Source organism: Choloepus didactylus, chromosome 7 (genome assembly GCF_015220235.1).
Source record: "Choloepus didactylus isolate mChoDid1 chromosome 7, mChoDid1.pri, whole genome shotgun sequence".
Taxonomy (NCBI): domain Eukaryota; kingdom Metazoa; phylum Chordata; class Mammalia; order Pilosa; family Megalonychidae; genus Choloepus; species Choloepus didactylus.
The window spans coordinates 540,551-553,985 of NC_051313.1; the positions used below are offsets into that span (position 1 = coordinate 540,551).

The window sequence follows — 13,435 nt, forward strand, 5'->3', positions numbered from 1 at the left end:
TATTTGCTTAGCAGCCTATGTTATCTGATAATATACCCACTGCTGCTCTCTTTTGATTAATGTTTGCATGCTTTAGGTTTTCCCAATTTTTACATTCAATCTGCCTATATTATTATAGTTGAGGTGAGTTTCTTGTAGATATTGTATAGTTAGATTACGCCTTTTAATCCTCCCTGCCAAGATGTTTTTTTAATTGGTGTATTTAGACTATTTACATTTAATGTAATTATTGATATGTTAGGGCTTAATTCTGCTATTTTATTTTTGTTTTCTCTTTGTTCTCTCTCTTTTCTTCTTCCTCTGTTTTCTTTTTCCTGCCTTCTTATGGGTTATCTGAACATTTTAAGAATTTCATTTTGATTTATCTATAGTGCTTTTGCATGTATCTCTTTGTATAGCCTTTTTACTGGTTGCTCTAGGTATGGCATTATATATACATCACTTATCATAGTGTACCGGTGTTTTAGTTTCCTAGGCTGCTCAAGCAAATACCATGAAATGGTTTGGCTTAAACAATGGTAATTTATTTGTTCATAGTTTTCAGGCTTCAAAAATGTCCAAATCATGGCATCATCAAGGCGATGCTTTCTCCCCGATGACGGGCCTGATAGCCAGTGACCACTGGCTCTTGGTTTGTTACAGCAAGGCACATGGTGGTGTCTCCTGGTTTCTTCCTTCTCTTCCAGGTTCTGTTTTAGCTTCTGGCTTCCATGGCTTTCTCTCTCTTGATCTGAATTTCATTCTCTTATAAAGGACTGCAGTAATAGGATTAAGACCCATCCTGATTGAAGTGGGCCACACCTTAATTGAAGTAACTTCATCAAAAGATCCTGCTTACAATGGGTTCATACCCACAGGAATGGATTAGGTATATGAACATGTTTTTGTGGGGTACACACAGCTTCAAACCACCACAATTGGTGTCATAATCTCACCAATTTGAATGAAGAATGGAAACCTTACCTCTTTTTACATCTCTTTACCCTCTGTCATTGTATTTACACATATTTTTACTTACTGTCATTTTCTTCTTCCCTGATGTCCCAAGGTTCCTTCTTTTATTGTTTCCTTTCTATTTAGAGATATTCCTTTAGCTCTTATTTTGGGGTAAGTCTGCAGATGGCAAATTTTTCTTCATCTTAGAATATTTTGACTCCTCCTTCATTCTTGAAGGATAATTGCACTGGATATAGGATTCTGATTTAATAGTACTTTTCTTTCAGCCCTTGAAAAATGTTGTGCCATTTCTTCATGACCTCTATGGTTTCTATTGAGAAATCTGGTTATTTGAATTGTTTTTACCTTTAGGTAAGGTACAGTTTTCTCTTGCTGCTTTCAAGATTTTTCCTTTCTTAATTATCAGAAATTTGACTAGGATATGTCTTGGCATGGATTTCTTGGGTTTACCCTGTTTGGTGATTGCTCAGCTTTTTGAATCTGTAGGCCTATGTCTTTTGCCAAATTTTGGAATTTTTCAGCCATTTTCTCTTTGACTACATTTTCAGTCCTGTCCTCTTTCTCCTTTGGGGACTCTGATGACATGGCTAATGGATAAGTTGTTATAGTCCCACGGGTCTCTGAAGCTCTGTTCATTTTTTTTTTTAAGTATATTTTCTCTCTGTGTTCAGATTGGGTAATTTTTATTGTTCCATCTTCCAATTTACTGGTTCTTTCCTCTGTCTCCTCCATTCTGTTTTGAGCCCATCTATTGATATTTTTAAAAATGATATTTTCTAGTTCTAAAATGTCAATCAATTCTTCTTTATATCTTCTATTCTTTTCTGAGATCTTATTTTTTTTGCTGAGGCTTTCTGTTTTCGTTTGTTTGAAGTGTGCTTGTAATTGCTCTTTGAAACATTTTTATGATGGCTGCTTTAAAATCTTTGGGAGATAATTTTAGCATCTGTGTCATCTTGGTGTTGGTTTCTACTTTTTTTTTCTTTTTTTCATTGAATTTGAGATTGTCCTGGTTCTTGGTGTGGCGAGCAATTTTCTATTGAATCCAGAATATTTTGAGTATGAAGTTATGAGACTCCGGATCTTGTTCCAATCTTCCGTTTTATCTGGTTTCCTTTGACACCACGCTGGCAGGCATAGCAAGGGGGTCACGGCCTTGTTACTGCCAGGTAGGGGTGGAAGTTGCGTCCACTGACACCGACGGGGTCCTCATTATTTCCGGGTGGGCATTCCGACTCCCCACTCGGTCTCTGCTGATACATCCCTGGTTAGGAGGGGGCCGGCCTCACCGCTGCTGGTGATGATCGTGGTCTGCACTGGGCCTCCTGTGACCCCACTCCAGAGGGGAGGGGGTGTCCGGACACAGCCCAGGAGGGTCGGAGCCCAGGCTCTGCTCCCCATGGATTTTTCTGGTGTCTGGCTGGAGTAGAGTGGCTATTATCTGGAACTTTTCTACCTTGCCAAGCTGCCCCATTCTGGATCCTCTGGCTGGAGAGGGAAAGCTTTGTTGGGGCCTTTTTTATGTGCTCCTCTTAGAATTTCCAGAGTGTCGGCCCCTTGGACTCCAAGTCTGGGAATATGAGGCAAAAGGAGGAACCAGTGAACTTACCACCATGTCTTTCTTCGGGTCCTGAGGCCCCTGCTTCTTTGCCTTCCTCTTCCACCTTTCAGAGTCCTCTTCTACGTTTGTTTGTTTGGTTGGTTGTTTGTAACACATATTGTCCAAGGTTTTTCGTTGTACTTAGCAGGAGGAATAGGGAAAAGTATATCTACTCCGTCTTTCTGGAAGTAGAAGTCTCCTGTTATTGGAGTTTTTAAAGATTCTAACTATCTGTGCCCTGCCTGAGGATAGATTAGATACCCCTTTGGCACTGAAAAATTATTATGAAAATCTTTTTAAAAAATTGAAACTTCATGAACTTAATTTTCTGACTTTTAAATTTTACTCCCCTCCTAATTAATCTATTGTTTAATTAGATAGCCCATTATCCTTAAGTGAGATGCACTTACATTGTGCAGTAATTTCCTACCATGAGGTGACACTTGGGTTAATTCAAACTTGGCCATTTTCCCCTCAGAAATCGATGGTACTGTACACAATTCATGTGTTGCTATACTTCATATCATGTTAAGAAAGAGGCAGATTCGGTGAGTCATTAGTCCAGTGAGCACCTGATTACAGATGATTTTGATCCTGAAGAATAAGAAAATGCACAAAGTCTAGAAACAATGAGTTTTAGAAATCATTGTATACATAGTGCATGACACACAATAGATGAGAAATACTTGTAAATAAGTGAATGAGCAAATGAATGAATGAAGACAGGCATCTTTCCCTGTGAAATGGTAGGAATTTTGCAACTAGAACCTGTAAGTGAAAGTCTGCAAATCTTTTGGGGGAATTTATGGTCATATGTAAATACATAATTCATGCATCTATACTCTAAGTGTGTGCGGTTTATAGGATAATAAATAAGATAAACATTTATTCTTATCAGTGGTAGATGCACAGAATTCTCAAAACTGTTTAAATCAGAGACTCTTTTCTTCTTTCAATGCCAAGTAAAACCAGTAAAAATTAACGATCGCAAAGCTCCACCTCCTCCACCTGCAAAAACTCCGCTGAACCTCCTGAGCACAGTGGGGGGCCTTTTCCTTCAGAAGTTGTTCACGAGTGCAGCTGTCCTCAGACGCAGCTTCCTTCCCGGTAAACAGACGCTTTCCCTCAGCTCTGCTTCCTGGGCCTCAGGATGAAGTGTTTTCCGGGGCACAGACCTGGAGCAGCGACTCGCCAGCGCCTGGACCCAGCTCCGTGGCCGGCAGAGCGGACGAGCTGCGGCTCCTGCTCGGCTGAGCTGTGCCCACGTCCACACTTCCTGGGCAGGAGGTGGGGTCGTGCTCACTGGCATCGAGAGGTGCACGGACGAGGGCCCCAGACACGCCCAGCCTCGAGCTCGTGGGCATCACCCATTTGTAAACGGGCCTCTGAGGACGCTCCTGCTGAAGGCGCCAAGCCAGGGTGGCCTTGGTCCGACACGGCGGGAGTCCTTTCCACAGAGGAAGTCGGACCCCGAGGGAGAAGCCAGCGCAGGAGGAGAGAGCGAGAGAGCAAGAGAGCGAGAGAGCGAGAGAGGGAGAGAGGGAGAGAGCGAGAGAGCGAGAGAGCGAGAGAGGGAGAGAGCGAGAGAGCGAGAGAGCGAGAGAGCGAGAGAGGGAGAGAGCGAGAGAGGGAGAGAGCGAGAGAGCGAGAGAGCGAGAGAGGGAGAGAGGGAGAGAGCGAGAGAGCGCGCCACGTGGAGGACTGCTGGAACGTTCCCGGCTCTGGGAGCAAGTGCGCCCTGTCCGGGCCCCGGTGCTGTACCGAGGCTCCCAGACTTCCCGGTGTTCCAGCCGTCCAGCGAGTGCGTCTGTTGCAGCAGCCCTGGCGACTAAAGCCACGCATCTGGGTGGGAGGTCGACTTCCAAGCTCAGGACGTCGGGAGAGCTGAGTACGTGTGGGCCTCGGGGAGGGGAGCTCTGCCTCCTTCCTGGGGAGCTCAGCCCGGCCCGGGCGGGAAGGAAGCGCCTCGCCTGGCTCCCGCCTTTGCGCTGCACCCACCCCCCGGCACCCCCTGCCCCCCGAAGGCGCGCTCGTCTCCTGGTCGCCCAGAGCTGGACGGGCAGGTGCTCAGCGATGGCTGTCCAGGGAGGGCCGAGGCCGTCAGCCAGCAGGAGGGCCAGCCGCCAACCCCTGGGTCGTTTGATCCCGTGGAAGCTGAGGCCAGGCGGGCGCGGGTCTGGGGTCGGAGCAGACCCCACCCGGTCGGGACCAGCCCTCTGGGCAGGACGCTCTTCCCGAGTGAAATGGGATTGGGGAGATTCCTGAACGCATCCACCCCCCAGCCTTTCCTGTGTTTATTGTTTCACGATCTGTGAGAGACTCTCAGCCCAGAGTCTCGGTGGGAAAAAAAGATGTTTTTATTCTAAATGTATGTTAGCCACTGAGAATCCACAGCATGCACTTTACAGCATCGGTGATACAAGTCAGATTACAAAACTAGATCCAAACAGTTTAAGGTAGTTGAAAAATAGAGCAAAAAATAAAAATAGTGAAGGAATGATAAAACAAACGAGAGCAAATCAATAACGTGGGGGTGAGGACTGCTGCATAGCACACCAGAGACCTCACGGCAAGGCGGCGGCCAGCACCCAGCTCTGGCCCCAATCACGCAACAAACCATGATTTACAACACGGGTTTGCAGATAGACTCGGCGCACTGACTTGCTCTAACAGGGCATGTTTTTAAACGACTTCTGAATCTTCACTAATAATAAACACAACTTCACATGTGGACCTTGAGATTCCTGCCATAAACAAAGTGATGCCGCGTCCTTGCAATGAATTATTCAAGGCGAGGCCCGTGGACCTCCGTGCGCATCAATTCTCTTTCTTTACACACTTCTTGCTCCTCTCCAACCATAACTCATTGCACCAGTGGAATTTCCACTTGCATGTAAAGTGACTTATGCCATGGATGGATTTACTGTCACTTTTTATTAAAAGACTATATATTCACAGGCGTGACAAGAGACCAGCTGGCTAATTTAGAGTGCGGCTGAACATCTGAGGAAGACTAATCATTTTATTTTTCACTGGCATATTTAGAAGGCACATGCTGAATATGAATAACTATAAACAGAAGAATTTTACAGATGTATGGTAGGGTCACATGTTTTTATGAGCCATGCACAATTCTCTTCACAACCCCATGGTGTTTTGCAGTAAAGTAATTTAGATTTTTAAAAAAATAATAGACTTTATTTTTAGAGCAGTTTTAGTTTTACAGAAAAAATAAGCAGAAAGTCCAGAATTGCCAAATCTCCCTCCCCACCCCTTCTCACAACTTCCTTTATTAATCTTGCATTAGGGCGTTACATTTGTTACCACTGATGAACCAGTTTTTACACATGACAATTAACCGAGGTCCACAGTTTACTTTAGGCTTCACTCCGTGTCCTGAGGTTCTGTGGGTTTTGACCAACGCAGCACATTGTCGTGTCTCCACCATCACAGCACCATGCAGGATGGTTTCCCTGCCCTAAAAGTGCCCCGTGCCCCACCCGTTCACCCCTTCCCATCCTGCCCTGACGCCTGCAACCTCTGATCTGTTTGCTGTCACCGTACTTCTGTCTTTTCTGGAATGTCATAGAGTTGAGGCCTGTTCAGACTGGCTTCTTTCACTGAGAAATATGCATTTAGGGTTCTTCGGTGGCTTTTCGTGGCTTGACGGCTCAGTTTCTTCCTTTAGCCGGTTGGTGTGATGGATGGTACTGATTGATTTTCAAAAGCTGAACCAGCTGTGCACACCTGGAATAAATCCCACCTGGTCGCATCTCTTTATACTTTGTTGAATTTGGCTCATCTTTTGTTGAGGATTGTTTTATTTTATGTTCATGGGAGATATTGGTCTTAATTCTTCTTTCTTGTCATGTCTTTGTCTGGTTTTGATTTTAGGGTAATACTGACCTCAAATTGAGTTAGAAAACATTTTACTGCTTCTGTTTTCTGGAAGGGATTGTAGGGAATTGGTGGCACTTCTCCTTAAATGTCTGGTAAAATTCACCAGGGAAGCTGGGCCGGGGCATCCTGTTGAGGAAGGAGACAAAGTGTTGGTTCAATTCCTTTGGTGGATGTAGGTCCACTAAGATCACCTATTTCTCCTCGTGGGAGTTAGGCAGGTGGTGTCTCTCAGGAATGGTTCCCTTTCACCTAAGTTATTAAATTTGTGGGTGTAGAATTGTTCATAACATTCCCTTATTGTCCTTTTGATGCCCATGGGATTGGCAGTGACGATCCCCCTTTCAAATCTGGGTGTTTGCGGGACACTGATTACGTGCTTCAACTTGGCGGGCCTGGGCTGGGGGACCTGATCAGCCCCTGGGGAGGGTGGTGGACACGGGCGACAGCGCCCTCCGCAGCCCCCCGGGCCTGGGAAAGTGAGGCCGGAGGCAGGCCCCATTTCCTCACCCAAAATAACACTGTTAGGGGAGGCTTGCCGGAGGGAACCGCCTTTTCCCCACCCCCTTATCTTGCCCGGACACTCCCCGTTGCCAGTGCAACTCCCATTACCACCAGTGCGCATACATTGTTGCCAGACACCGTTACCGGAGCAACTCTCGCCCCTTTTTCAATCAACCTCCGCGCCCTCTCAGAACCAATCCAAGCCTTTAACCTCTACAGCTACCCCGCCCTCTAAACGCCCAATATAAGCTTGTACTCTCCCCTAATAAACTCTCTTGGCTTCTTCACCCTAAAAGAACCGTGTCCCGCCTGTTCCTTTCTCGCCGCCCTCCATACTTTGCACGCCTACGCCGGGGACCGGGCCCAGTCCCCCGCCTCGCCCTCGCCTCCGGGAAAGAGCCCCCGCCGCCGGTACCCTCCAAGCAATCCTGAGAGCCTAGGATTTGGCAACCGGCCGCCACCTCCCCCCCCCAGACGAGTCAACTGCGACCGCAGGTGTTGGTAATTTGTCTCTTCTCTCTTTTATCTTTGTTAGCCTGGCTGGTGGTTTTTCCTTGGTATAGAACTTTTCAAAGAACCAGCATTTGGGTTGGTTTGTTTACTTTTTTTTCTTGTTTTCAATTTAATTGATTTTGCCCTAATTTTTATTTTTTCTTTTCTTCTGCTTATTTTGAATTTAATTCACTTTTTAAATTTCCTAAAGTGAAAGTTTAGATTATTGATTTTAGATCTTTCTTCTTTTCAAATAGATGCATTCAATGCTATAAATTTCCCTCTAAGCACTGCTTTAACTGCATCCCACAAATTTTGATGTCTTATTTTCATTTTAATTTATTGCTTACGAAGATGAAAGTGACAATTTCCAAGCTCTTTACAAGTCAGATTGGAAAACAAAACAAGTAAATTTTGGTCAAAATTGAGCATCTGGTGTTTTAGATTTTTAAAGGACAGTGCTACTATTCAGAGTCCAGTGTATCTTTTACAAAGAAATTTTTATTAATTTACATGACCGACATACTGGTTCTAAATATAATATTCAAAATATTAGGAAACATAAAACCCTATTGATTATTCAGCAATCCAATGTGTGAAATTTCATTATTATAAAATCTGCACATTAGTTTTTAATCTCAGAATCCACTTTAAAAAGTAGGAATCCTACATTATGTTCCAAGTGCAAAACAAAAATTTTGATGCATTGAGGGAAAGACAAAAACACTAGAAGTTTTATTTAGATTTATTTTAGAAATCTAGGTGGGTTGCTGCTTCTCAAAAAATATGTACCTGTCTGTGGCCACACCTACTTTATTCATATGAATATGTTTCCCCATCACAGTTTATGCCCACAGCCCCATTTCGATGTCTTTATGTGTACAGAATAATTTCCTTCTCAACCCCAACTCACGGAGGATTCCCCTGGAGGATGCTTCAAATGCAGGTCAGTACCTGCAGGCCCCACCGTAAGCATGAGCTGACTGCAGACAATCGGAACAGCCAGGGCATCACAGCTAAGCCGCAGCGTCCGTCTGTCCATCTTTTTGGGACCCGTCCCAGCACTCAAGTGTGAAAGGTCAGAATTGGAACTAGGGACGTGTGGTCATTTGTGGGATGCCTCTCCATGGTCCGGGCCACACCTACTTCTGTGCCTTGTGGGCCAGTGTTACCCATCTGTTTGCTCCGTACGTCTGGTGGCTCCGAACCCCATGCTGTGCCCGCAGCAGCACTGGGCACGTCCAGTCACCCGGGCAGGCTCCGTCGTAACAGACTTGCTGACCTGCTCTTTGTCACCTGCTCCAAACGCTTCCTGCTCTCGCTGCTCTCACACTTGCCCACAACTTGGGAGTGGGAAGGGTCAGGATGATGCAGACAATGTCGCGTTTGTCAGGGACTGGCCTTTCTGACCCCTCGGGGCCATCCCCAGGCTGTGCCAGGCAGGAGGGACAGCACCACGTGAAGTGCCCGGTTCAGCAGCCGCCCACGACGGCATCCAGGGTGCGTCTATTTCCCTTCCACCAACCCTCCCGCCTTGCCTCCCACTTTGCAGAAAAGATGAAGATCGTCTCTTTCGGTGGCTTCTTCCGTTTAACATTCACCTACATATTTACCCCACTGCCTCCCTGGCCTCGTGCCTCGCTAAGCTCGTCCCTGTTCCTTCCAGGCAGCTTCCGAGAGTGGCCTCAGCCTCACAGCGTCTCGGCCCCTTCACGGCGGTGCGGGATCCGAGGGGCTCAGCTCATGGGGACCTTCTCGGATGGAATGACGGCCGCGTCCCAAGCCCCGAGATCAGTCACCAGCCCAGAGCAAGGCCAAGTAAATGCTGAGCTGTCTGAGCGTCTTGGGCCTCTCAAGCTTGTCTCTGGCGGCTAACAGGCCTCTTGTCCGGTCGGTTATTCGAGGTGGAGGATGGGCAGGAAGATGCAGCCCTGGGGGCTGAGTTCGTGTAGCACAGAAGGTAGAACGGGAAGTGGCCATGAAAGGGGCTGAAATGATTTCTCGGCCATGATAAGGGCCACGTCTTTCCTTCAGACTCTTGGTTTCATCACTGTCTTCCTCCCCAGTTTCCAGTTTTTAAAACCTAATAACAATTGTGCCAAGAGTAGTCAATAAACGTTTGTTGATTAACTGGATACAACTCTTATCTTCAAATTAGAGTGGATGGAGAAACAGTTCATACAAACCATTCCACGCCAGCGACTTTCCGGGACACTGCGATTCAATGTAGAGGATGTGCGCCTCGAAAATCTGGACTTGGCCCAGGTCCCTGAACACCCCATCCTAGGAAGGCCCAGTACTGCTCTGTCAGCTAGGAGCACCCAACCCTGCTCGGCGGTCAGCTAGGAGCACCCAACGCGACTTGGCGGTCAGCTAGGAGCACCCAACGCCGCTCGGCGGTCAGCTAGGAGCACCCAATGTCATGCAGTGGTTAATCCTACAGCAAACAAACCCTTCCAGCCGGAACGATCACCCATCTTCACCTCTACCGATCTAACAACATTCCAAGGTTAGATTTTATTTTTTCCAAATAATAAATAAACTGTATAAAATTTTAAAATCCCTCATTGCTAACTGAAGCTTGCAATTGATTAGAATGTTTACTCATTTTCCCTGTAACTTGGACTTGACGGACGTGGGTTAGACCCGTTGTTGCTGCTTTCCAGCTGCGGGGCCCCGTGGGAGCCTTTTCTGTGATTTACACGGGCTCTTCAGGAGGGTCTCCGGGAGCAAGTGAGGCAAGATCGAAGGCAGGGAAAGGGCTCCCAGACTCTGACAGAGGATTTAGGAAGGGCTAATCTCAAGGCAGACTTCCTCAACATCTCCTACACCTTTTTTTCTTTTAGTTTGGGGCCAGACCTAGGGAGAGTTTTAGTAAATATTAGTTTACGTTAATATCTTAGATTATTTCATGTACTATCTACTGTGCATTTGATCCTCTTAGTCCCTAGACTATCACATTAGAAAGAAAGAATGTTGGCATTTCTGGAATTTCACTTTAAGTTCTTCTCCTTAATCCTCTCCCTTTTTAGAGCAGAGTCTTCCTCAGGTTACCCTCCATTAAAATACATGCTTTAGGCCTCTTTTCAGGAAACAGGTCGGAAATCATACCCTGGCCTTGGCGAATACTCGGACGCACTCGCTAAATGCGCAAACCACGGCCCTGGAGTGCTGTGGGCATCATCATGATTACTTTAAACAGAAATCCTTCTGGGTTCTCGGGAGGAAGATCAGCATGTTTCATAACAAGTCGCCACTCAGGGTCTCCAAGGGCGACAGGGGCAGGGGCTCTGCACATGGTGAGGACCAGGCCGCGAAGCCCGTGGCTCCATCTGATCTCCGGGACTCCCCAGTGCCTCGCTGGCCTCTCTTTGACCACCCCCAGCCCCTCCGCCCACCTCTAGGGAGCGAGGTTCTGCGTCCATCCGAAATGCCAGACCAGGCGGCCAGGCCACCCTCCCGCAGGCCCGAGGGCTCAGCTTAAAAGTTTATGTGGGACCACAGGAGAGTTTCAGACCAACAGAGGTAACACACACACGCACATGGAGACACGTGCACATACCCACACTGATGCCATGCACACACAGACATGCACACATACACCACACAGACACACACACATGCGCACACACATGTACATATACATTTTTATACACATACACACACATACAGGCGTGCACACTGCCCATACACACATGTACACAGATACTGACACACATGCACACACATACAGATGCACACAGACATGCACACATACAGACATGCACACAAATACCCATAGACCACACAGACACACACATGCACACATGTGCACACACATGCACACAGACACACCTATGCACACATTCACAGGCACACCCACACATACACACAAGCACACACACTTCCATGCACACATGTGCACACATGCATAGAAAACAGTAAATATGTACCTCCTCTGCCAGGCAGACCGCCAGGATCAAACTTCCTGAAGTCTCCCCAAGAGGAATGAGAGAGTAGCGCTGCTTCTCCCCACAGGCCATTTCCCTGTCCCGGTTTCAGCCAGGCATGTCTACCATTTCTCCACAAGACTGACTCTAGAAACTGCCCCATCTGCCTTGTGGGCCTCCCCATGCTGCCTCCATGCCACAAGAATTTATTGAGCACCTACTGTGTGCCCAGAATGAATTGGGAATGCAGCCTGTGCCCTTCGTCACTGCAAGCCCGTTTCTTCCTTTCTGGGCTGTTCTACGGCTCAGGAATGAACTGCCTTGTCACTCATACATTTAGAATCACATTCACATAGCCTGCACCCAGCCTTAACAACCCGGCTCCTGGGACACCCTTCTGCACACTACAAAGGTAAGCAGCTTGTCTCCAAATAGAGAAGATGTGATTTGAACATGGTGCTTGGGATCGACAGGAAGATGCAGCCGGAGAGGAGGTGCCTCAGGCACTAACTAGCCATCACCCAGCCCAGAGGCAGTGACCTTGGGCCCCAGCTCTGACATGAGGCCCCGCCTTGGTGTTTTGTACCGTGTTGCACACGTAAAATAGGAGATGCTCAGTGAGCTGGTGTGCCAGGGAAGGTAGTCGCCTTGGCAACCCCCATGTGGGTGAGCTTCCTTGGGGCTCCCAGAGTGAGCTCCAGGACAGGTTTGTGCTTGGTCACTTGTGAAGGAAGTGTTCCCAGCTGGGAAGCAGGATGAGGAGGGACAGAAGTGCAGGTGCAGACCCAACAGGGCCAGGAAGGACACCTGCCCAGGGGCTGCCCACCCCCAGCAAGGAAGGCGGGCTCCCCACAGGCCTGTCCGGGAGGCGTGAGCCCAGGAGGGAATGAGCCCAGGCAGGTGTGAGCCCAGGCAGGTGTGAGCCCAGGAGGGCATGAGCCCAGGTGGGCATGAGGCTAGGCAGGCAAGCCTAGACAGGTGTGAGCCCAGATAGGTGTCAGCCCAGGTGGGCGTGAGCCCATGTGTGAGCCCAAGTGTGAGCCCAGGTGTGAACCCAGGCAGGTGAGTCCGGGGCGTACAGTCCCAGCAGCCCCCAGAGCCCGAGAGCCATCCCCCTGAAGAGTGTCATGGGTGCAAACAGGGCATCTGAAATGGGGCACAAAAGTGGGAAAAGGAATCCGGGGAGACTGGGGTGGAGCTCCAGCCATTCCCGCTGCAGGATCTACCGGTTACAGGAGAGAAAACCCAGGTCAGGCTGTCCTAAGTGAGAGGAGGAGCTCACGACCACTCCAGAGGTGGGCGCTCCAGGGCGGGATATTCGAGCTCCAGCACCTTTTCTGGAGCTCTCCGGGGACAGGGCAGCCCACCTTCCTGCCTATCTTCTCTTCCCTGGCCCCGGAGCAGCCTTCCGGAGCTCGCGCTGGTGGGACACGCCAAGGCGGGTGCCCTCCTGATGCCAGCAGTGGGCAAGCACGTTCCTGTGAGGGACCAGCCCAAGGGGAGGGGAGCAAAACGACTTGGGGAGCAAGCAAATGGCCCCCTGCACCCCGTTCACGACCCGACACCCAGGCATGCCCCCTTCCTATATTGAGAGCCCCCAGTCTCACACCGTATGGACACTGGGCCATGTTGGAGCCACCCGACACACCCTGATTCTCCTCTCATTCTGGGGAGCAGCCTGGCCGCAGGTGGGCAGCTGAGGAGGAAAACCAGTTCCCTATGGAAGACGGCACATCCCTCCCGTTACCACAGCTCAGCGCCAACTGCGAATGGCCAGTGGCAAGTAGACAAGTGGAAAATCGCCATCACCTGCACACTCCAAAGCTCAGCGTGGAGAAAGGTGAGAGCTGCGACACAAACTGCCATTTGCCAAAGGGAGACCGTCGGGCAACACAAGGGTCACCAGTCCATGGCCTGCTTCACATCCTGCGGCCAGTGGCTGTGAGCGGGGTGTGGAGGACTTCAGGGGACAAGCCTTAGAGCCCCATCCCCTCTGGGAGGGTCTCCTTGTGGGTGGGCATGGGGCCCTCTCTCTTTGGGCCACATCCCTCTGGGG

At 48.7% G+C, this 13,435-nt stretch overlaps 1 protein-coding gene across 5 annotated transcripts in view; it reads right to left on the reverse strand.

Annotated features, from left to right (window-relative positions):
* Positions 1 to 13,435, reverse strand: part of SAMD5 (sterile alpha motif domain containing 5) — a 521,996-nt gene that overhangs the window by 112,444 nt on the left and 396,117 nt on the right. For 2 of the 5 annotated variants that reach the window (XM_037843639.1, XM_037843634.1), the window contains one exon: positions 6,097 to 6,583. The exons of the other annotated variants lie outside the window; for them this stretch is intronic. In XM_037843639.1, the coding sequence (XP_037699567.1) occupies positions 6,557 to 6,583 (27 nt within the window). In that variant the 3' untranslated portion in view covers positions 6,097 to 6,556. Of the gene's footprint in view, positions 1 to 6,096; positions 6,584 to 13,435 lie in introns of those variants that run through there. 5 annotated transcript variants of the gene reach the window in all.